General features: G+C 35.8%; 1 protein-coding gene across 3 annotated transcripts; it reads left to right on the forward strand.

The window, feature by feature from the left end:
- LOC109217240 (agamous-like MADS-box protein AGL27) lies at positions 1-22,703 on the forward strand. Of its 3 annotated transcripts, XM_019381473.1 has the most exons (8): positions 573-658; positions 17,129-17,220; positions 19,398-19,476; positions 20,089-20,144; positions 20,217-20,316; positions 20,698-20,739; positions 22,075-22,116; positions 22,206-22,703. In XM_019381473.1, the coding sequence occupies exons 2-8, from the start codon at positions 17,204-17,206 to the stop codon at positions 22,314-22,316; spliced, it is 447 nt and encodes a 148-aa protein (XP_019237018.1). In that variant the 5' UTR covers positions 573-658; positions 17,129-17,203; the 3' UTR covers positions 22,317-22,703. The 3 variants fall into 3 exon arrangements, with proteins under 3 accessions (XP_019237016.1, XP_019237018.1, XP_019237017.1); XM_019381471.1 differs by lacking the exon at positions 17,129-17,220 and having other exon boundaries at positions 1-658; XM_019381472.1 differs by lacking the exons at positions 573-658; positions 17,129-17,220 and adding an exon at positions 2,146-2,270.
- Positions 22,704-23,618: the final 915 nt, after the last annotated feature.

Genomic DNA, 23,618 nt, shown 5'->3' on the forward strand with positions numbered 1-23,618 from the left:
AAAAAATTATTTTTTTTAAATGGACCAGAGTACCACCGTCTCAGTGACCTGTCAGCACCGTTTTCCTCAACCTATCACCGCTAATATCCTTTATCCGTACGCCGCCATCACTCGTCGCCTCGTCGTTGGAATCTCCCTTTGCCGCCACGTGTTGCACCCTCATTGGAAAAGCCCTCTTTAAATTCACCCAATTACCCACTTCAAATTCACCCAATTACCACTGTCAAAAAATTAGTAGATCCAAAGCGAGGTGAATTATACAGAAGGCTAATAGGCGTGAGTACCATAAGTGGTAACATAGTCTAATTGAATTTTTAAGGCGAAAAAGGAGGAGTCTCCAAAAGCTGAGAGGTACTTTATGAAATTCGTGAAAGTGATGGAGATGGAGGTACAAATCTTATATATTTAGACACGGATGGATAATATTCATTTTGTTGAGAAATTTAGGGTTGGGGAGATTGAAGAAATTAAGTATGGGAAGGAAGAAAGTGGAAATAAAGCGGATCGAAGACAGGAGTAGTAGGCAAGCGACTTTCTCGAAACGCAGAAGCGGACTGATGAAGAAAGCCAATCAGCTCTCTATTCTCTGTGACGTTGATATCGCCGTCGTCGTCTTCTCTAGCCGTGGACGCCTCTTTGAATTCTCCAGTACTAACAGGTTCCTTCTTCTTTTCCCAAACAAAGAAATTACTCTATTTTGTGTTGTATTTATCTGAATGAGATGATTACCTCTGCTAGATTTTTTTTTATAATATTACTTTATTTTTAAGCCGTAGATATATTTTGCATATGCGGATTTTTTTGTTTAGAATATTTATTATCGCCTGACTGTAAGCACGACAGCTAGCTATCTAAGCTGACACAGACACGTTTTAATTTGATTATTTTAAGCTTCCTTGAGGATTTTTTTGTTAATTGATGCGGCGGATGCTTATGTCATGCAACTGGCTCTAATATTTTTATTTTAATTGGGCTCTCTCTCTCTCTCTGTGTGAATGAGTCTAACTACTTCATGGCTTCAGAACTCAGGATCTGAGTCTTTCTTCTTTCGTGACTTCTTTGGCTTTTGCCATTAAAAATTAACAGACAGAGAGTTTTAGACATGTGATGATATATATGTCAATTGCAGTTTCTGCGAGTAACTGAAATCCCATTAACCACAGGTAGGAAACTAGGCAACCTAATCTGGTTGTTAAGGTGTTCTACTGAAATCATTGTTTAGCCGAAGGGATGATATATATAGTAGAGAATTTCTAATGATAGGAATTTGACAAATTAATGTACTAGTTGTATGTACGAAGGTTTCTTCATCCGTGGAAGACCCATTATTTTATGTGTTGCAAAACCTGGGCACCTTAGGGCCTTCCCTATAATTGATTGACATTAAATAAAAATGTCAGTCTGCTATGTTATTAAAGCAAGAAACGAAGGGATGATATATTTCCTGGAGTAGTTTTATTCATTGAGTTAAAAGATATTTATTTGAGGACAATTTTTTAGAGAGTACTATGGTTAGAAAATTGGGACATCGTTTATGGGAGAGTAGCCTACGAGGACTAGAGAAAATCTCCGCTCCATTTCTTTCCATTATCCCAAAACTAAGAAAGCCTAATCTTTAAGACCTCTTTCTAATATTAGCTAGATAGCTACTTCTCATTATATATATAATATTTGGTTAATAAGTAGAACTAGTAGAATTATATGCTTGAAAGATGGTTGTTCATACATTAATAAAATCTTGAAAGTGTGATCGTTAATTGAGAAGAAATTTAAGTGGTATTTTCCATATTGCCTTGGATTGTAACACATGTTGGGTATCAGACAAATGACTGAATAGTTATTGATGTATGTAAAATATAAATTACAAATCATTTATATGGTTCCACATGAGAAACCTGTAAGAGCGCAACTTAGATATTATTTAGTTAGTTTTTGCACAATTTCTTGAAGGGAATCGTGTGATGGTGTTCAGAATCAAAAAATGTATCATTAAAATGGACCTGTTAGTTAGTTTTATCATAAAGTACTCATACATCTAACTTGGTCCCAGCTTAAAAAAGACTGGTTGTCGTAAAAATGAAATGCCCAATTTCTAATTAGTATGCACGCGACCCATACTAATAAATTGAACCCATTCCACCACTTATTTGTGCTCTTTACTCCATCTTCGTCACCTTCCTCCCTCCTCTATAACACCAGCAACACCGTTATGCCAACATGAACCACCACATGTTTTTCAACATTTACCTTCAGAGCAAACTCCATTTACGGTACTTTCTTTCTCTCTAAAATATCACTACAAACTTTCAGTTACTTCTTTTCTTTTTCTTTCTCATTCCCTTTATTTCTTTTCTCTACCAAAATCCCATAACTTAGCTCCAAAAATTAGAGACAACTGTTACATTGGTGATGAAGTTTGATGGGCGACCACCTCTTTAATGCTAATCTAACTCCTTCCTCTATGGACCTCTAGTCAGAAATAAATGTAAAAGGAAAGGAAAAAACGAAGCGTTTTATGGAAGGTAGAAAATTGTGATAATTTATGGTGGTGGTAGTATGTAAATTTTTGTTACGGATTTTCATGAAGTTGGGTATTCTCTTTTGGAATTGTAGGGAAGAACACGAGGATGGAAAAAAGAAAATAACAGAAATTAATGAGAAAAGAAAAAGATCAAGAAAAAATTTTAAGTTCCATTTTTTTTTGGAATGAGTGAGTTATTAGAATGGGTCGAGTGAGTTTTAATTAAAACGAGGCCAATCAGGTACAGTCATGTGTCTTTTTACGACAGGACCAAGCTAGTTAAAACGATAAGGGTAGTTATACTAAGAAACTGAAATAGAGGGTAAATGTAGCTTATCCAATCAAGGCTAGCCGCGTGTCTTTTAATTTGTGATATATTTATTTATAAACTTGTAATTTAGTACGTCGGAAAATTCAGAAAAATAATCTTTAAAAAATTTAATTCATTGATAGAAAATTTAATTAAACTACTAAAAAAATTAGTTGCCCAGAACTGTAGACAATGGAAGCAGACATGGTGTATCCACTTTCTAAAAAAAATTAATGTAGTATCAACTACAAAATTAGAATAAACTACTAAATTAAACCCTAAAAACAATTGAAAACATATAATACAATAACCTTAGATCGAATAAAAAAATGTCACGACCCTAAATCCTAACCACGCGGGCGTGATGACGCCTAACATTCGCTTGCTAGGCAAGCCAATATTAGCTAAGTGATTAATCACCGTAACAATTTTAAAAATTATTAAGAAGATAAAGTTGTAAAACTTTGAAATACATAAAACTCAGACACGTTGTCTAGTCTAATTCCAGAAATTGGTGTCACGAGTGCATAAAGCTTCTAAAAATATTACAAACAGGGTGTGAAATATGACGAGCGCAAAATACAACACAAAATTAGTGCTCGCTAGTCAAAGATAGTATAATTTAATTATCGTCTCCAAAGGGATTGAATTTAAGCAATCTTCGAATAATTTTCAGTTGATTTCTATTTAGTAAAATTAGCACTTGATTTGACGACTATTACTACAATTAACTAATAAAAATTAAGCGATTAACAATTGATCAACAAAGACAGTAGATGAACAATGAAGAAATATCAATGAAAGAAATAAGGGTATTTGACTAGATAGGTGCAAGATAATTGACTCGGGATTCAACTCTTGAGTTAGTTCACTCAGTAAATACAGATAATCAGATTACACTTGAAGTTAATGTTTCTCTTTCGATTGAATAATCCAGTTGAACCACGGTAAACAATTGCAACAATAAAATGATGGTTATGATTTAAAGGTAACTTCTCACGAGTATTTTCCTATTTTCTAGTTCGATTAACAATTCAAGAGGCTCTTGCAATTACCTATTTGAATTACGAATTTAAACTGGAGGATAGGATGTAAAGAAATTCAATATCAAGCTCCTCTCTCGATTAAGCAAAATAAGAAATGACTCCACAATACGAATTATAACTCCTTCAATTAATTCTAACACTTATCAAGAATCGAATCCCTAATCAAGTTATCAAAACACTCTGTCAACATCCTGATGGAAATTACTCTGTGTCTGTGGAATAAGTCATCTCAATAAGGTTTAAAAAAAACATCAATACTAATGATTTAAACAAAACTCCCGTATTGTACCGATTGTTGGTTGAAATCTTGGTGAATTTTTGTGTCTTCTTGCTTTAGTTGTTTCTCCAATCTTTCGTAGGTCAAAAGTGGGACAATTGTATAGCGAAAATACACTGGCGCACCCCATGCGTCACATTATTGAGGATTTTCAGAGAGTTGATTTTTTCACTTTGCAGGAATTTTGCACTAGCGCTCTATGCCCCGCTGCGTGGTAGTGCAATTTTCTCAGAGTAATTTTTCTTTTTTCACTTTTGACACAGACATGGTCCTCGACCCTTGACCGTGATCCCGACTTAATTTTTTGGGCTTTTACTCTGACTTCAAAGCTCCAACTTATTCAAATTAGCTCTAAATTATCTTAATAGCTCGGTATCATTTCCTACAAGGCATAAAACACGTAATAAGCGCAAATCACCATTATTTATGCTCAACCACAAGTAAAATGCAGTGACTAAAGTGCAAACTATGACTATAATACGGGTTTCTAGCCTACCATAAGTTCCCGCACTTAAACCATTGTTCGTCCTTGAGCAATCAAACTACACTTCACATAGAGGCGACCTTCTTATCACACAACTTCCCTAACGCATCATGCCAAGAATATTTAAGACGGACTAAGCACCATATCATAACATCTTAACCTCAAGACTCGACTCAAAAGCACCACGCATTTTTCACAGCATGCTCACTTACTTTAACATAGAGGTCAAAGATTTCACCTTACCTCGCAAATCATGTGCCCTCACACAAACAATAGAGACTAGTTCAACGCATTACAAATTTCAAGAACAATTAGGACTTGAGATAGAAAGAATTCACTCACTCTCAGAATTAAGATTCATATGCCGCAGAAGACGTACCATATGCTTGCCCGTAATGTAAATAATTGAGCTCAGTCAGTCACAGATCAAGTAGGAGTTAATTTGGTTGTAATGTACTCTGCAGGACTGGTAAAGATAGATTTGGATATGGCGACTACACTTCCCTAAGCACTTTAATACATATACATTAACAATTCAAATTCAACTCTTATGTTGAACCAAACCCCAACCTTGATTCATAATAGCATCAAGCTCCTAATATCTTTAAGCACAAACAAGATGAGAACTACTACTAGCATGGAATCCATTTTTTCGTTTCTAAGTTATGATTTTGTTTTTTTTTTTTTTCAATTCTCTACAAGTAGCTCTCACAATTTTTCAAACAGTGCACCTTTCTTCTTTGTCTATAGTTTCACTCAAAACCCGTCCATAACTCACTTAGCTTTTACAAGCTCATAACAAAATCAAGTGTTCAAGAGAGATAAAAGGTTCAAACAGATAGGCAATTCAAACAAAGGGGAGCAGGCTTGTAGTGTGGTTGCCAAAGAAGTATGAATACAGGCTCAACGGGGCTAACTAAGATACATATTCATTAGATTGGTAAAAGCATACATGTTGCTCAACAAGAAAATGCCTATATTACTTCCTAGACTGAACAAGACTGCTAACTCGCTTTGCAAACACCCGGGGCAAGTTCTAGACATCAACTGACATGCACCGAATATCCTAAAACCTCGCACACATATGACACATAATTCACTTAGGACCGGATCTATCCCGACTCTCTAGTCAAAGCAGTTAAGCAATGTTACAGTCAACCAATTTGAGGCACTTATAGACGAGTCAAGAACTGAGCCTAGGAGTCACAAATAAGGCACTCACTGCTCTCAAGGCACAACAAAGTCAAGAAATGTCATATCCATTTATTACATAGCATAAGACTTCACTATTCCTACTAAAAGAAAAACTAACTACACCCGGTTCAAGCAAAACCATTGGAAAAGAACTGCGACACAAAGAAAAACCAAGGGGGAATTGTTACACTACCTAGAAAAAACAAAATAATAATTCGACTTTGATTTCTCAAGATGACAGCCGAGAAAATTCATCGTCGGGGAAAGTCCATTTTTTTAAAAAAAAAATCTAAAATAATGACAAAACCACATGAAATAAAAAATAAAAAAACGCACATATTTACTCCATCCACCCCACACTTTACATTGTGGTATGTCCCCATGACACATAAGTAAAAAGCAAGAGGTAAAGAAAACTTCTCTGAATTTTTCGATTTCGAGAACTTATGAACTCCACCCCTAATTCTGAATTCATTCCTCGTTTCTCTTGGGATTGTTTATGGAGCTCTTCAGGCAAAAGTCCTCTAAGGATATCTGCAAGCGTCGCTCTTTTCTTTCCTTCTTGGCCTCACTTTGAGCGCTAGATTGTTCTTGTAGGATCATCCTCTACTTGTTTCTGCATTCTTTCCCCGGATCAATCCATGCATATTCCTATAAATCCCCAAAAATAAAATCCACATGATCAAGGTTAGAATAAGAAAACAAAGAAGAAAGGTCGTGTGAATATTCCTGTGGTATATCCAGGACCATTTGTTCCTCATATTCTTCTACTAAAGATTGTAAATGTGGGAAGTTGGATGGGGGTTTGAACTCTGCTTTTATTGCTTCATAATCAACCAAAGCCTCATTTTTAGTCATCTCAATTGAATCAGAGTGTTCTTGCAGAGTGGCAAGTTCTCTTTGTGGATGCTCATCCTCTTGGGTAGGTTCATTCTCATAGGATATCTCCTTCATATATTTACCATTACGATGCAATGAGCTTTCTGAAAGTATACTTATTAATTGACTCACTTGCGTTATTAGGTTCTTATTGGCATCAACATTTTGTATACATCTTTCTTGAACACTATTCATGAACTTATACATAAGCTTTTCTAAACTACTATTCTCCTCTTGAGGTGGTTGTCTCACTTCGCTTTCGTTCCAGTCATAATAAGGGTATTATCCCAACTGGAGTTAAGATTGTGCCCATATGAGACCTCATACTGTACGGACTAGAAATAGAGTAAGACTGTTCAAAAGACGAACCATAGAAAGATACTTACCTACTTGAAAGTCAACCCATAGATGATTTCCACTACATTTAAAACAAATAGTGAACCTGTGATAATGTTCAGCTGCTAACTCTTCAACCGTTTTCATAGGCTGGTTGTACTCCATACTCACAGCATTTAGAGTTTAATATCAGGAATATTTTTTTCAAGTTGTCAGGTAGTACAAAAGAAATCTTGATGACAAGTTAACTAAACAAAAATAAAAATAAAAGAAAAAAATAAAAGCTAATTCCTGAATTAGGTCCAAAAATTATTTTGAGCACTATTGATTGCCACTTTCCGGCAACGACGCCAAAAGTTGACGAGCTCAAGCACAACATAAAATTATTGCTTACTAGTCAAAGATAGTATAGCTTAATTACCGTCTTCACAGGGGTTGGATATAAAAAAATGTTCGAATAATCTTCAGTTGATTACTATTCAGGAAAATTAACACTTGATTTGATGACTATTACTACAATTAACTACTAAAAATTAAGCAATTAATAATTGATCAACAAAGACAACAGATGAGCAACGAAGAAATATCAATGAGAGAAATAAGGGTATTTGACTAGATAGGTGCAAGATAATTGACTTGGCATCCAATTCTTGAGTTGGTTCACTCTATAATACTGTTGATTCTCACGAATTCAATAGATTATCAGATCACACTTGAAGTTAATGTTCTTCTTTCGATTAAATGTTAATTTCAGTAATTAATCCAATTGAAGCACGGTAAATAATTGCAACAATAAAATGATGGTTATGATCTAAAGGGTAATGTCTCACGAATATTTCCCTATTTTCTAGTTCAATTAACAATTCATGAGGCTCTTTCGATTACCTATTTGAAACACGAATTTAAACTAGAGCATAAGATGTAAAGAAATTCAATATCAAGCTCCTCTTTTGATTAAGCAAAATAAGAAATAACTTCACATAATGAATTAAAACTCCATCAATTAATTCTGACAATTGTCAAGAATCGAATCACTAATCAAGTTATGAAAAACATCGTATCTGTCAACACCTTAATGGAAATTACTCCATGTTTATGGAATAAGTCATCTCAATATGATTTAAAAACAAAGAAAATATTAGTATTAATTATTCGATACAAACTCCCGTATTGCACCAATTGTTGGTTGGAATCTTGATGAATTCTCGTGTCTTCTTGCCTTTGTTGCTTATCCAATCTTTCATAGGTCAAAAGTCCTCTCAAAATCGTGTTTTTGGTATATTTATGCCATCTAAGAACGAGCCCGGACCAAACTACTCTTTCCAAGCCAACGTGGGACAATTGGGCGGCGAAAATACATTGGCGTGACGTCTCATGCGTCACATTAGTGAGGTTTTTCAGAGTTGATTTTTCCACTTTGCAGGAATTTTGCACTAGCACTTTGAGCCCCGTGGCGCGGTATTGCAATTTTCTCAGCGTAACTTTTGTTTTTTCTCTTTTTGACATCCAGACTTGGTCACTTGGTCCTCGACCCCCGAACGTGATCCCAACTTAATTTCTTGGGCTTTTACTGACTTCAAAGCTCCAACATGTTCAAATTAGCTTCAAATTATCTTAATAGCTACAAGGCATAAAACACGTAATAAGCACAAATCACCATTATTTAAGCTAAACCACAAGTAAAATGCAGTGATTAAAGTGCAAACTATAACTAAAATACAGGTTTTTAGCCTACCATCAAAATAAAAATACCATTGTCTGAAACGAAATAAACAGTAAAGCATATATGAATGAGACTTCAGTGTCTGCAAACGCGGTGCAACTCTACCTCAAGTCTCTTAGAAGTGATAGTCCGAGCTATCTCCGCTATGCGTAGCCAGACCAACACCGGGATCTGCATAAGAAATGCAATTTTCTCAGAGTAATTTTTGTTTTCTCATTTTTTGACATCCAGACTTGGTCATCGATCCCTGAACGTGATTCCGGTTTAATTTCTTGGGTTTTTACTGACTTCAAAGCTCCAACTTGTTCAGATTAGCTCCAAATTATCTTAATAGCTCGAAATCATTTCCTACAATGCATAAAACACGTAGTAAGCGCAAATCACCATTATTTAAGCTTAATCACAAGTAAAATTCAGTGATTAGAGTGCAAACTATGACTAAAATACGGGTTTCTAGCCTACCATCAAAATAAAAATACAATTGTTTGAAACGAAATAAACAGTAAAGCAGATAGAAAGGAGACTTCAGGGTGGTGCAACTCTACCTCAAGTCTCCTGCAAGTGATAGTCCCAGCTATCTCCGCTATGCGTAGCCGGACCATTACCGGGATATGCACAAGAAGTGCAGAAGTGTAATATGAGAACATCCATCCCTATGTACTCCGTGAGTACCGAACCTAACCTCAACGAGCTAGTGACGAGGCTATAACAGAGCACTCACTATAAACATGTATCAGTATAAGTAGAAAACAATGACGGAATAGAGAAACAACAATTAACATGGAAACCAGAATAAAGACAACCGAGGACCCTATAATATCATCAGTATTTCTCACGAATTCAATAGATAATCAGATTACACTTGAAGTTAATGTTCCTCTTCCAATTCAACATTAATTTCAGTAATTAATCTAATTGAAGCACGGCAATAATTCTTCAGGGTCTGCAAACTTGGTGCAACTCTACCTCAAGTCTCATGCAAGTGATAGTCCGAGTTATCTCCGCTATGCGAAGCCGGACCAACACCAGGATCTGCACAAGTGCAGAACTGTAGTATGAGTACAACCATCCTCATGTACTCCGTAAGTACCGAGCCTAACCTCAACGAACTACATATGAGGCTATGATAGAGCACTTACTATAAACATGTATGAGTATGAGTAGAAAACAATGACGGAATAGAGAAACAACAATTAACATGGAAACCAGAATAAAGACAACAGAGGACCCCATAATATCATCACTACTCAACTTCACAACACAATGCGATAACGAAACCAACAGCCAAGAATAACCATAATATATTTGCGTTGCGGGGCGCAACTCGATTCACACCTATATTACAATACTTTTGCCGCATTCAACCCGATCCCGTATACAATATCAACATCGTTGCGGCGTGCAACCCGATCCCAAATATCATATAAATATCATTGCCGTGCAACCCGATCCAAAATATACATATTATAATACTACGACCAGCAACGATGTATGTCACAACATAACGCGAAAAGGAAGTAAGCGAATAAAGCCTCTAAGACAATCTATAATACATAATAAAGTGAAATAGGATCAAGCAAGACTAACAAACAAGTGAAAACATGAGACAAGTACAAGCATCTATCTAATAACATGTAAACATAGAGCACGTAAAATCGGACATTAAATAAAGGCATGAAAACATGGAAGCTTAAAACAAATAAAGGCATGTAACAAGTGAAGGCATGTGTTGAATAAGTAAAGACATGTAGCAATTAAAGCATCTGACAAGTAGTAACATAGAATAAATGAAGGCATGAGGTAATTGAGGACAAGCAATTAAGCAGCTAACTCCGCATGCTCAACCCATGACAACACATATACACATTACTTTGCATATACGTTGTCCCCTTACATAAATTAAGTAGCAAATAGATCAATCAAGTTCTAATTCTCTCAAGTCAAGGTTAACTACGACACTAACCTCTTCCCCGAATCAAATCAACAATCAACCACGCCTTTTTCCTTTAGACCAAACCTCATAACCAACCGAATCTGGCCAAAATTTCCTTCAAACAATCCAAAATAAGCTTTAAAAACTACCCTCGAATGAAAAAGGTTCAATCTTTAATTAATGAAAAAGGTTTCATTTTTAACTAAATTAAAAAAAGTCAATAAAAAGTCAACTCAGGCCGACGTGGTAGAAATACGAGATTCGGACTAAATCCCGATTACCCGTTAACCCTCGAGCGATGATAAGTGATTTGTTTCGAAATCGGATCTCAATTCATAGATTTGATTAAGAAATTCATGAAAAAGTAATGAAAATTGATGAAAAACAAATTAAAGTTGCTTAGCAATGAACTTGGGAAGAAAATGCTCCTACGAAATCGCATCAATGGAGTCTAGGGTTGAAAAATGGTGTAAAATGAGCTAAGTCCCGATTTTCCCAACTTTTACCCAGCTGCAGATGTCTTAATTGCGCAACTGCGGCCATTGCAAAAGTGAACCACCAATCGCAGAAGTGTCCCATCCTATGTAGTCATCGCAAATGCAACATACCCTTCACATCCTCTAGCTCGCAAATGCAGAAAATCCTTTGCAAAAGTTAAGCTATCACCCAGCCTACCTGTATCGCAAATGCGACCTCCGTCGAGTTCGAAAATGCGACCTCCGTCCAGTTCGCAAAAGCGAAGACCAACCCCTAGTTTCCACTTCGCATTTGCAAGCCTGACATCGCAAATGCGAGGCCCGCAACTTCACAAATTCCAACAGTAGTTCATTTCCACCCAAAACACATTTAAAACTCACCCGAGCCTCTTGGGCTCCAACTCGAACATTCACAAAAGTGTATAGCATCATATAAACTCGCTCGCTAACTCAAATTATCAAAACAACATCAAAATCAAGTATCGATCATCAAAACTCAAGATTTTCAACTTAAAAGCTCAATTTTTTCCAATTTTCACATAACGCGCCGAAACGCTGTCGCGTCACCTGAGACCCCAACCAAACATGCGCACAAGTCCAAAAACATCATACGAACCTATCGGAATCATCAAAGCACCGATCCGAGGTTGCTTATCAAGAACGTTGACCGTGGTCAACTCAAGCTTCACTTTAAGTCAAAAATCACCTTTTTTTAAAATTTCACATATTAGCTTTCCAAAACACGACACGGACCACGCACGCTAGTCATAAATTATAAAATAAAGCTCGGGAGATCTCGACACATAGAAAAAGGAGCTTGTACTCAAAATGACCTATCGGGTCGTTACAAATTATAGCTTTCTTGACAATAAAAATATACACAATCAGTAATGTGAAAATATCTCAACAAAATTAAAACAACTAATTTTTGTGATCTTAGAGTTTAAAAGATATACACTAAAAACGTTTTAAAAATTGAAAATATAGTTAAATAGGAAAACTTACCTCTAAGGAGGAGGAGGGGGAGGAGGCAGCAAAAGAGAATATGTAAAGGAGAGAAAAATGAGGAAGAAGGATTTTCTACCCATTTATGCCCTTGTTCGACAGATTTCATTAAGTATGTTGGTAAGTTCTTGTCGGTGCTTAGATCTTGTCGCCAATTTTTAAAAATAGTTGAAACATTTTTATGGTCTGCGTACACACAATCTTCCCCAGACTCCACTTGCGACATTACACTTGATATAGCGAAAAATAGTAACCTAATTGTATGTTGTCCTGTTTTAATAGTATGTTTTGCGGGGGTCGTGTTTTATTACTTGACTACATGTTTAAGATCTCTCATTGTGTGTTAAATTTCTTTTGATTTCAGATTATTTGATTGACTATTTTTCACTTTGTAATTCTAGATACTTTGTTCCCCTCCCCTTTTGTACATTAATGCATGCACATGAATTGTTACTTATAAGAAACCCAAGGATGGTCTGGAGGCTACTCAATCATGAAGAGTGTGGATGCTATGGTTAGCTTCCTATGTTAATTTTCCAAATGCAAGACTTCGAATGTATTTAAGACATGCAAACTATGTAAATTCGAATTCGAATCTGAACTACAAATGTATCAAGCCACCTATAGGAGGATACAGGAACTTGTAGTCATTTACTTGTAGTTGTTAGAATGGTAAATGCTTTACAATTAATTGTAGTATTTTTTTATGTAAGACAAATAGTACATAAAGTGCTCTTTCACTATTTTATATTTTTTGACTTCATTTTTTTCCCAGTAAAATAATTTGTTTATTGATGTAAACAAGGGACCACCTATTGTATGAGTGGTTCTCTTTTAAAAAAAAAACTTAAACAAGTGTATGGATGCTACAAGTTTCTACTTATCTCAGAATTTTTTACCTAAAATTTGCAGAAAGAATATATGGTTCTTTAATGTTTCCCAACTAAGTTTCTCATGAAAATAATGCCTCCCAACAAATTTTAAACAGTTGTAGAAGCTCTTATAGTTCTTATTTTACCAAATAGTTTACATGAGTATTATCTAACTGCAATTTTTGTAACTTTCAGACCCGATAAGTCTGAGGTTGATCGTAAGTGGGTAAGTTTGTAAATTTTTTTGCAAAGTGGGTATAGGTTCAATTGTGACCCCAAAATTCGGTATAGATGCAAAAGCTCCAGTCTTGTCCCGACGATAGTAATATATCTAGGAAAAGCAAATCATTAACTAGGTTTTTAGAGAGAATGATGATTGTTCTTGATACAACACTAGAGTTGTGCAATATGTACTTTCTCTATTTTGTTTATGTAAACATATTTGACCAAGCATACAATTTAAGAAAGAAAGACTTTTAAAACTTGTGTTATTAAATATGCAATAACATTTTGTGGTTGCAAGCCTCTCGAAACTTGTGATTTGTGTGGTTATTATGACTTCTCATTAAGGATAAGGATAAAATGACAAGTTTAAGTTAGATTGTTTTCAGAACGTTCATCTTGGAATTACTAAAAAGAAAATAAGGTCATAAATAAACTGGAATGGAGGGAGTGTAACAATTCGAGAAAAATGTGTTGTAGCTCGAGCTATATACAAAAAAATTTCTTAGGATTGTAGCCCGAGCTATATACAAATAATATGAATATATCTTTTGTAATAACGATAGTGTCAAGTTAGCTTTAGGAATCTTGCTTGTTCCATTGAGCACTTGCATACTCTCTTCAATACAATTTTGTATTGTAGTGCCAATGACAATATGCACAAATGCAATTTTGTTTGTATTGTATTGCCAATGACAATATGCACAACCCGTGTGGCAAAATTTTATTCATTATATTTTAAGTAACATGAATGTAACAAAGGTTATCAATCCTAAAATATGCGAGCATACAAAGGCTATTTTGAATTTGCTTCACTATGATCGGAAAATAGTTTCTAAATTTGCTTCATGGTGATCGAGAAATATTATCTTAAATGAGCATCTAATTTTGTCAAAGGTGAGGTCAATTTAAAATCTTTTTAATCAGAGTTTTGGTAGTATGTCTCTGCCTTTAGTGCTAATCTTTTTATAGCCGCTCTCCTCTTTTATATGTTTTGTTGCTCTTGAAGTCTCATTTATTCTTTTGAGCTCCTAACTACGAGGCACTAACCCACTGCAAATAACGATAGTTTGTCTTTGTTTAGAAAGTTCCAAAAACATTTGTCGTTTTTTGTTAAATATGCTTGCATCTATAATGTGTAGTCCACATCCCATAAGGTACTCTCCTCGACTATTAGGGTACGTTGTGTAACCTTGTCTTTAATATTAATTTTACTCATAGTTTGACTTTTTTTTTTTCCAATAATAAACATTTGAATAGGGAGGTTGGATGTATTTTGTTCACTCCCGCTACACGCTCTACTAGCTAGATTGGTCCAATATTAATTGACCCGTACTTGGACCTTTGAACTTTGCGGCCCAAGTTGAGTGCTTTGCTTTGCTTAGATGGCGTTTGCGTGCAAGCATTAAGGCTCTATCTATGTAAAGAAAACTTCACGGTCCCCTTGGCTCTATCTATGAAGAGAAAACTTCATTGATGAATGTGTTCGTCAGTAGGACAAAGAAAATAAAATTTTAGTTTGAGGCAATTAGTAAAAACTTAATTAGAATTAGAAGTTAGAATGATGCTTCTTGGCAAACCTCCTGGCTCTCTTTGTATTTTTACATTTTAATTTGAAATTAAAACTAGTTTTCAACTTGATTGACATCGTTTTTTTGGTTGGGATATTGCATTAAATTGTGTTTTTCAATTTCTCTTGTTATATAATTGTTTGTGTTCTTAGTCATTCTTCAATTGCATTTTGCACTCGGAGTCCATCAATTATTAGCATTTTATTGTTGGTTGAATTAATTGGGGGTAGTGTGAAATCGGTATGTCATAGGTGTCAATCAATAGTAGCATCAGGTGATCGTTAACTTTAGTTGGATGGTGTGAAATGTGTAGGTCGTAGATTTAGGTCTGGCACATGATTTGGTTAGTTTGTTGACGATCTCTGTCAGTAAAACATCTGACTTTCTCGACCTAACTTGTATTCCCTCCTTTTCGATTTATGATCCTCTTTTTTAGTCAGTCCCAAAAAAGAATGACGCTTTTTTAAATTTGAAAATAATTTAACTTAAACTTCTCATTTTACCCCTTAATGACGTATTCTATAGCCATGCAAATATAATGGTATGTTCAAAATGACGAACGGCAAAAGTCTTATAGTTATACAAATTTTATAAAATGTTTAAGACCACACGTTTCAGAAGTTGTTTCTTTCTTAAAATTTCATATCCAGTCAAATAGGGTTACGTAAAATAAAATGGAGGGAGTATCATGCGGACTTAATGTTTCCATTAAATGTTAGTCTGGCAAATAGCCTGTTTTGCCAAGGTTATAAAATCAGCTTATTTAAAGTACTTTTCAGAAAAAGTTCTTCTGGTGATAAGCAGTTTGTGTTTGGCTAATTAATTTGAAAGCACTTTTGAGCAGTAATTAGTGTTTGGCCAAGCTTCTAAAATTAGCTTATCTTGAGAAGCGCTTTTCTCAAAAGTACTATTCAAAAAGTGCTTTTGGTGATAAGCAGTTTGTGTTTGTGTTTGGCTAATTAATTTGAAAAACACTTTTGAGTAGTAATTAGTGTTTGGCCAATCTTTGAAAAACTGCTTCTACGTGTATTTTTCTCAGAAGTGCTTCTCAATTGGGGAGAAGCTACTTCTTCCTGCTTCTCAAAAACTTCTTTGTGCTTCTCAAAAACTTCTTTGTGCTTCTCAAAAACTGCTTCTGCTTCTCCCCAAAAGTACTTTTTTCCTTCTAAAACCTTGGCTAGACACCTCAACTTAAGGAAAAAAGCACTTTTGGCCCAAAAAAAAAAGCTTGGCCAAACAGCTATAAAATCTCATTAAATTGTCTCATTTATTATTTTTTTTAACCAAGACTGATCGGGTCCTCTTACCGGGAGCTGTTGTAATCCTCCCAATGGTGCTTTTCAAGTGTCCTCCCCCCAATAAGGCACCATCAGCCTGTGGTGTTATATTAGAGAATTTTATCTAGCCAAAGTGTTAATGTGCCTTTGTAGTCTCGCGCTCTTTTTGAACAGGAACAGGGTGGACAATTAGAGGAATCACCTTAGGCACCAGAGGAAAGTTAAAAGGTCCATTTACATGATGAGAAGGCATTTACGATGTGAGATCCACTTTGGGACCAATATTGATTGAGTTCATGTACGCAAGTTGTTTTAATGTTAAAAGTCATACTCAACTAGGAATATCATCAGTTATTAGCCATTGTGTCTGCTGTTCATATGTAACATTGACTTAGGTAAGACAACTTTGTCATGGGCACATTTTGCTACAGATGTTTTATGGTTGTGTATTCATCTCAATTTAGGGAGATCTGCACACATCTATGCCCTTACCCTAGTTGCTCACTGGAAAGGGCATAGTAGCAGATTATTGACTATGAAGCTCCAGCTTGTGCCCTTGGCGCTAGCATCATTTGTAGGTTTTTAGTATCTTACATTTGATCAGGAACTAACATTTCTCTAGTTGTTCTATGGTGCCTTACAGGGTTTAAACTAACTTAACTATTGTCTTTACCTGTGTCCTTGTATTATGGTTGCACTGATGCATTCTTTGTGTCTCCCTCTCAGGCATGGTAACATGCTGATACTGCATAGTGTGATATACTGCCTTATTTTCTTTCATTTGAATTGGCTCTGCTTTCGGGTTCATTAAACTAACTTAACCATATCATATACCTTAACTCCTTTTTTCCTTGCGACATGCTGCATTATGTTCTCCCTTTCAAAATTGCTTCTGCTTTCGGGTGCTATACCTCTGCAGTTCTTTGAATTTCAGTACCTTTATTTTTGTGTAATAACCATGGGCTATCCCTCCAGCTTTTAACTAGTAACTGAATTATACAGATCCACCTCCTGTTTCTCTCAAAGGAACTCGTGTTGTGTTCTCTCCCATTAGCATTTCTCACCCATTTCTCATTCATGTTATTTGGGCAAAGGTAACGCTTCTTATTTCCCCAAAAGAACTGGCTCTGGTTATCTGATCAACTATTCTACTGTATAAAAAGTCGGGTTCTGTGTTTTTTATTTTACTTTTATGCAACTAAGTCTATATGACTTCTTTTTGCCTTTCTTGGCGAAAAAAAACTGATGCATGCGACTTTGTATCAAAAGTTTGTGCTACTGTTTTACCTGGGTTAGATTGCACTGGGATCCTTAGAAAGTTTAAGTTATCTTAGACTAAATTTTGAGCTAATCATTAGAGAAGCTGAAGAGATGGAATCTCAGGGTTTTGGTGATTGCATCTAGTATGTTTTCCAACTCTTGATCTATGAGACTTTGCACTTACCGAGAATGCTCTAATGTAGATTATAGAACTCTTAAAGCATCTAGAGTTTTGAACGGAAGTACTTCATGCTAAGCTACCTAGTGATCAGATGCTGTAATATAGACACTAAGAATGTGGAATTTTGAATGGAACTAGTCATGCTAAGCTTCCTGGGGATCCTGGAGATCACAAAGATGCCTTGAAGAGCTTCATCGTGTTCAACTCTATGCACACTGAAAATTGACGCTGTTGATATAGGCTATGCTTCCTGTACACTGTAATCTTGTAATGTCATACTTATGCAGCCATTGCTGGTCATTGTATAGTTGCACTATTTTTATCCCGCCTGTGTTTCTCAGTTCCCACCAGATGATGCTTCTGAATTCAGGTTTCCTTCTTACAGTGTGTGCTTCGTGTGTGCTTCTGGTGACCCTGTCGGCTTTGGTTATTTTCTTACTCACATCCTTGTTCAGAATATTTATCTCATCTGAGATCATATATCACTTGTTACCGGGTAGGAATCTCATTGCGTTTTCTGGCAGTCACCTTGCACAATAAGAGTAACAAGGCAATCACCGACGCTTGTTGAAATTTTGTTACTTTTAGTTACTGCAGTAACCTTTTTCGCATAATAAGTTGCTTAGTTTTATGATGAATTTCAATTTTAAAGTTTTATTATATTGTTTAAGTTAGTTGAGATATTTTAGGTTTTTTGGTTTTAAATTATATGGATTATTTTGTTCCTAATTGGCTATTTAAAGCCTTGTTATGCTTAATAAAATTATTGAGGGACATTTTCAATTAATACATTTAATTTTTTTGCTGCCCCATCTTTTAAAAAACCAACAACACTTGTAAGCTAGGCCACTCAACTGGTTAAGAGATGAGCTATAACCACTTCCAAACAAACTGCTGGTCGCACGAGAGAATTGGCAAAGTTATGGACAAAATTCACTAGAACACATGTTCAAATTGACTGAAATGGAGACTTAGCTAGGAAGTTAAATAAGAGGGTCCTAGATCTCTTGAATCAATAGAATAAAATACAATGGAAGCAAAAGACGTATCTAAGTGATACAAATTAATTGAGATTTCAAATATGTGGATTGATATGAATAAATGGAGCGGCATAGTCAATGAGGATTTTTATAGAGGGTTTACTTAACTTTTTTTTATAAGAAAATAGACCTCTAACTCAAGAGGTTAGAATTGTCGAAGACCATGTAAGGAGTCCAATATCCCATCCCACAGCTGATGTGGGACTCCACTTCTATTTTTTCCATTGAGGTGTATTTGGTTGATTAATGATTAATTGTTAATCAGTTCAGACTCGATGTCGAATTAAAGTTTACATCCCCCTGTTGGTGTAAGGTAAGAGGGCGGTTTTGGTCAAGTCGAGTCTGGATACGTATGAACAGTTCCTGAACCATCATGTTCCTCTCTTGCACAAGTAGTTTGACCTGTAGCTAGCTTCTTATCTATTCGTTTTCTTACTAAGGAATGACGCCCTACATTTTTTTGAAATCAGATAGTAGCTATAATTGCTTTGCGGCTAAGAGAGTTATCGTTGTTCAAGTAGTTTCTAACAGTTCTTGCTCTTCTAGTGATTGACTAGTATTGGTTGTAACATTCCAACCGATTGTCCAATGAAATTGTGTTTTTGATAGTGCACTCCCTAATCAAGATGGAAATTTAAGAGAAACTACAAATTTGTTGAGAATTTTTGCATTGTCTTTTTTAACTACACAAAATCTTGCTTCGCGCAAATATGCACTGTAAATTGTGGACACCGTTTCCTCTTTGTGTAGAGTGGCTAACACACTGATGACAAACATAAATGTGTTTCAGTTTGACAGGAATAATTCAACGATATCACAGAAACGTGAAAGCAGAAGATAAGGTCTCTGCAGAAGTTAATGACACAGAGGTATATGACTAGTTGACTCTACTGTCCTCTTATCTCCTAATAAAGGTACACCATAGTAAATAAATATGAGGTTAGAGGCAAATGCTTTTATAGTTCTTTGGTAACTAGGAAGAAACTCCATGGCTGCTAAGCTGATACAAGTACATGTACATATGTCAATGATTAATGTTTGTATAGTTCTCTGGTTATTTCAAAGCAAATCCATATATGCTAAGTTAATACAAATCTTTGCAGGGGACTCTGACCTTTAATGCATCTTTATCTATCATGTGTCAATCCTAGGACTCTAAATGTAAATGTGAAGTTATCTGATGTTATCAGCTTCTGCCCCACTCTGATAGAAGCTTCAATATAGTATGCGGTAATTAATGAAGGTGTTCTACATCATAAATGAGTCATATATATTATATCTTGCTCTTCGTTCATCTGGAATGTGTTGTTATACACATGGGTTGTACGTCATCAGAACCAGGAAATTTGTGTGACAGTTGTCCAGTCACATACAGCATGCAAACTAAATAGTAATAAGAGACTTATTCAATATGTTTCCATTACCTATCTATATTACAAAAATCCAGTTGGTGAAACTCTTCTATCAATGTTTGGAGGCAGGAATCAAAATATGCAAGTTTCATGACAATGGAAGAAGTGCTACAGACGGTAGAAAAGTACTGACCTCTTGCTGCTCTTTTCTTTGCGTTTCCCTTGAAAAGCATCGTTCCTGATCCTCGATTTGACAGGCAACTCGAGGAGCCTGATGTTGATGATCTCAGCATTACTGATCTTGTCCATTTGGAAAACCAAGTTGAGACTGCTCTTACACAAACCAGATCTAGAAAGGTTGGATCTTCCACATTCCTCTGTGCTTCTTACTCATGCCTAGACTTGCTCCATCTGTTACTCTTGCTGTAGCATTGTGTTATTTAAGGAACAGCTGCCCTTCTTGAAGCTTAAAGCTTACACAAGTGGTAGTTGAAGCTGGAGAAGTCTGTTAGCGTGGCGCTACATCAGTTGTATTTCATAAACATTGCAACCCCGCACGGCGTGTTTTGATCATTTTTACCCAATCCTAGATTTAATCTTTTTCTTTTGTTTTTAATTCTCTGCATCTTCTTACTCTTCGATTCCTGTAATACAATTTCTTCTCTTTTTTTTTTTTTTTTTTTTGAGTTGTAAATCAGGAAGAAAATCTAAACTGCTAACCTATTTTGTTATGTGCAGACACACTTGTTGATTGAATCAATTAAGAATCTTCATGACAAGGTAGGCCTCCATTTTCCTGAGCAGGTTTGCTTATTTTCTCAATGAATATGTATAGCACCTTGGTAGATTTGATTCCTTTCCAATCTCATCAGTTGATGCACATCAGTGTAGGCAAGGCACTAATGCATGTGCCTCATTGCACATAAGTTCTATCTCGAATAGACTGGTATTAAATAGCAAATGTCATATGCAAAAACACATTAATTATTAAGGAATTCATTATGAGTGAAGTGGTTACTTACTCTTGCATTACATATATTTTTATTTTTTTCCCTTCATTGAGCCTTTAGTAACTAAAGCCCACACTTTGCGCGTTGGGCTTAATGCCCCAATACCGAAGTGCTTTTGAATGCTTTTTGCCTTTTACTACACAGCAAGAGCTTATAATCTACTTGAAAGGGTATTAGAACATTGAAAAAGTAAAGCTGAAGACATGATAAGTCGAAGAGGTTATCTCTCATTGAAGGCGATAGATCGAGACCTTAAAGTTCATCAAGCATCCCCCCTTATCCGTTGCTGTCATTGAATCGAATAGAAGTCATGGTGTCCTTGTGGCTTTTATCCCTTGATTCTCAACTCTCAGTTAAATGTCTATAATATAGCCATCTTATATCCATCTCAGCTCTGTAAAACTCTTTCTGAATTGTCGAGTCATACCTGGAATGCTGTACTCATCCTTAGTTTCATGTTAGGAGTAGTGCTTGCATGCCATGATCATAATTTTGAGGCTGTTCACTCAACAAAATGTTTCCACATTAGAGTTTTGGATTTACCTAGGTCCAGAGATGAATCCCACTGCTAGGCTGAACAAATACTCGAGTCTAGACCAGTACAGAACACCTAAATTTGAGAGTAACTTTACTGAGTTCTACTTTGTGCGTATAGCTGGATGCCATCTTGCTGTCAAAAAATGCTTCAGCTGATTCTATTCAATTAAGATTCTCCAATCTCCTGAAAGGGCGTACGAAGATGCAAGGCCGCCAACTTCTCTGTAAATGAAATTAGGCAGATAGTTGATCATCTGGACGAGGATATGCTATCACGAGGATATGCTATCATTTGATTGTCAACCAAAATCCCTACTTGAGGCTTATCATTTTTCCTGAAACAAGTGCATAAAAATTGGTTTACCCTTCCAAGTTCTCACTAGTAGATCATCTTGCTGTCTACAGCTCTATTTAGATTTATAAAAATTTCAAGTCTTGATCCCCTATTAATCAACGGAGGACTGTACAAATATTCTGTGTCCCCTACTTATTAGCAGTTTCTTAACATAGGTGTTGCATTTGTTGTTACATTTAGTGTGCTAGACATAACATGAAACTCTATTTGCAGGAGAAGCTGCTGAAAGAAGAAAACAAAGTTCTGGATGACGAGGTATGATTTGCCGACTGATAAAGCTGCAGTTGTGCTAAACATATAATTGTGGGGACATATTTGTGTGATTGACTTATGTGGTTTTACAGATAGGTAGCATCAAGAAGAAAGAAGCAAATGAGATGGCAGTGGATCTCAATAACATTGCACCAACCCCTATGGATTGTGGACAACAGAGAGAGACCCTGATCTTTCTATAGACATAATGAAGGCGGCATCACACATATCATATCAAAGCTATAGCAGCCTTCCCAATATATTGTAGGAGAGCAGCCAGTCTAACCACCACCACCACCACTACTACTAGTACGTGGCGTTCTATTGTATTGTATGTGTCTCCTGCTATAGTTGAAATACTGAAAAGTTGTGTGAGGAGCAATAAGGAGATACTTGCAGTGTCTCGAAAACTCTATCTAGTGGTGCCATCTGAATGACTAGATAAAATTTTCAAATTTCCTTGGTATCAGAAGCGCTTTGAAAAATTGAATGATCAGAGAAGTGCTGTAAGAGGCCAACGGCCTGTGTTTGGCCAATATATTTAAGGGGTGTCTTGCCCTTTGTCAATAATATAGAACCAGTTTGTGTCTCGTTAATATCTCAAAACTACGGACGTAAAAAGATTCATTTTTAATTAAAATTGTATAAATAGATAATTAATGTTTATTATTTGTGATGATAGGTTTTAATTAGAATTTCAATTTTATTTAACTGAATATAAAAGTAAATTTTAGTAAGACGTTTAGTATATATTTTTATGATAATTTTACTTAGATGTTCATGTTTATTTAACTGTGTATAAAAGGCAAAATGGCCTTCGAGCCACTTAAACTTGCATCCATTTGTCAACCTGGTAGATGAGCTTAGAACTTTTTCATTTAAACACTTTAGCTTAACTAAATGACTATAAATAAACATCCACGACCATGCGTGTCGTTCAATCGCTTTTGACATGAATTGAATACATAAGTAGCCCCTTAAACTTGTCTGGCGGTCGGAAAGAAAGACGACCTCACCTTCTTTGGTGTCAGTGAGAGCTATCTTCAATGAGTGGCAACAAGCAACCTTACTAAGAAAGGTGCTTGTTGAGTAAGTAGATTTTCATTCAGACACTTACATCTATAACCTATTGAACATCATTAATACTCAAACTGTACTTAACACGATGACATGGCAAATATTTGATTCTTACACTAAACTAAGCGCATGAAATAACTTTTTGGTGAACTAGGACAGATAATTTCGCCGCAAGATATCAAATATCACGGGAAAATGACTTTTCCGGCCATTTGTGTCCGTCTTCCTCCTGTTGTTCTTCTATACTCAATTTTTCTGCCTTTTCTTTCAGCCATAGATTCGAATTATTTTTCTGCTTCACGCAGGACTTTCAGCCACAGATTCAAACTATTTTTTAGCCATTTTTCACTCATAGCCGGCTTTTGTAGCAAATTCTATTTGTTCTTCGCCGCTTGTTGCTGTTATAAGCGTTAATGGTAGTATTGACC

The sequence above is a fragment of the Nicotiana attenuata genome, unplaced genomic scaffold, assembly GCF_001879085.1.
Source record: "Nicotiana attenuata strain UT unplaced genomic scaffold, NIATTr2, whole genome shotgun sequence".
NCBI classification, from domain to species: Eukaryota; Viridiplantae; Streptophyta; class Magnoliopsida; order Solanales; family Solanaceae; genus Nicotiana; species Nicotiana attenuata.

Excerpts from the sequence above, each read along its gene's own strand:
- LOC109217240 (XM_019381471.1), top strand. The coding sequence starts at position 474 with ATGGGAAGGAAGAAAGTGGAAATAAAGCGGATCGAAGACAGGAGTAGT. Across the intron at positions 20,740-22,074 it reads TTAAGAATCTTCATGACAAG|GAGAAGCTGCTGAAAGAAGA; the intron begins GTAGGCCTCCAT and ends CTCTATTTGCAG. Across the intron at positions 22,117-22,205 it reads ACAAAGTTCTGGATGACGAG|ATAGGTAGCATCAAGAAGAA; the intron begins GTATGATTTGCC and ends GTGGTTTTACAG.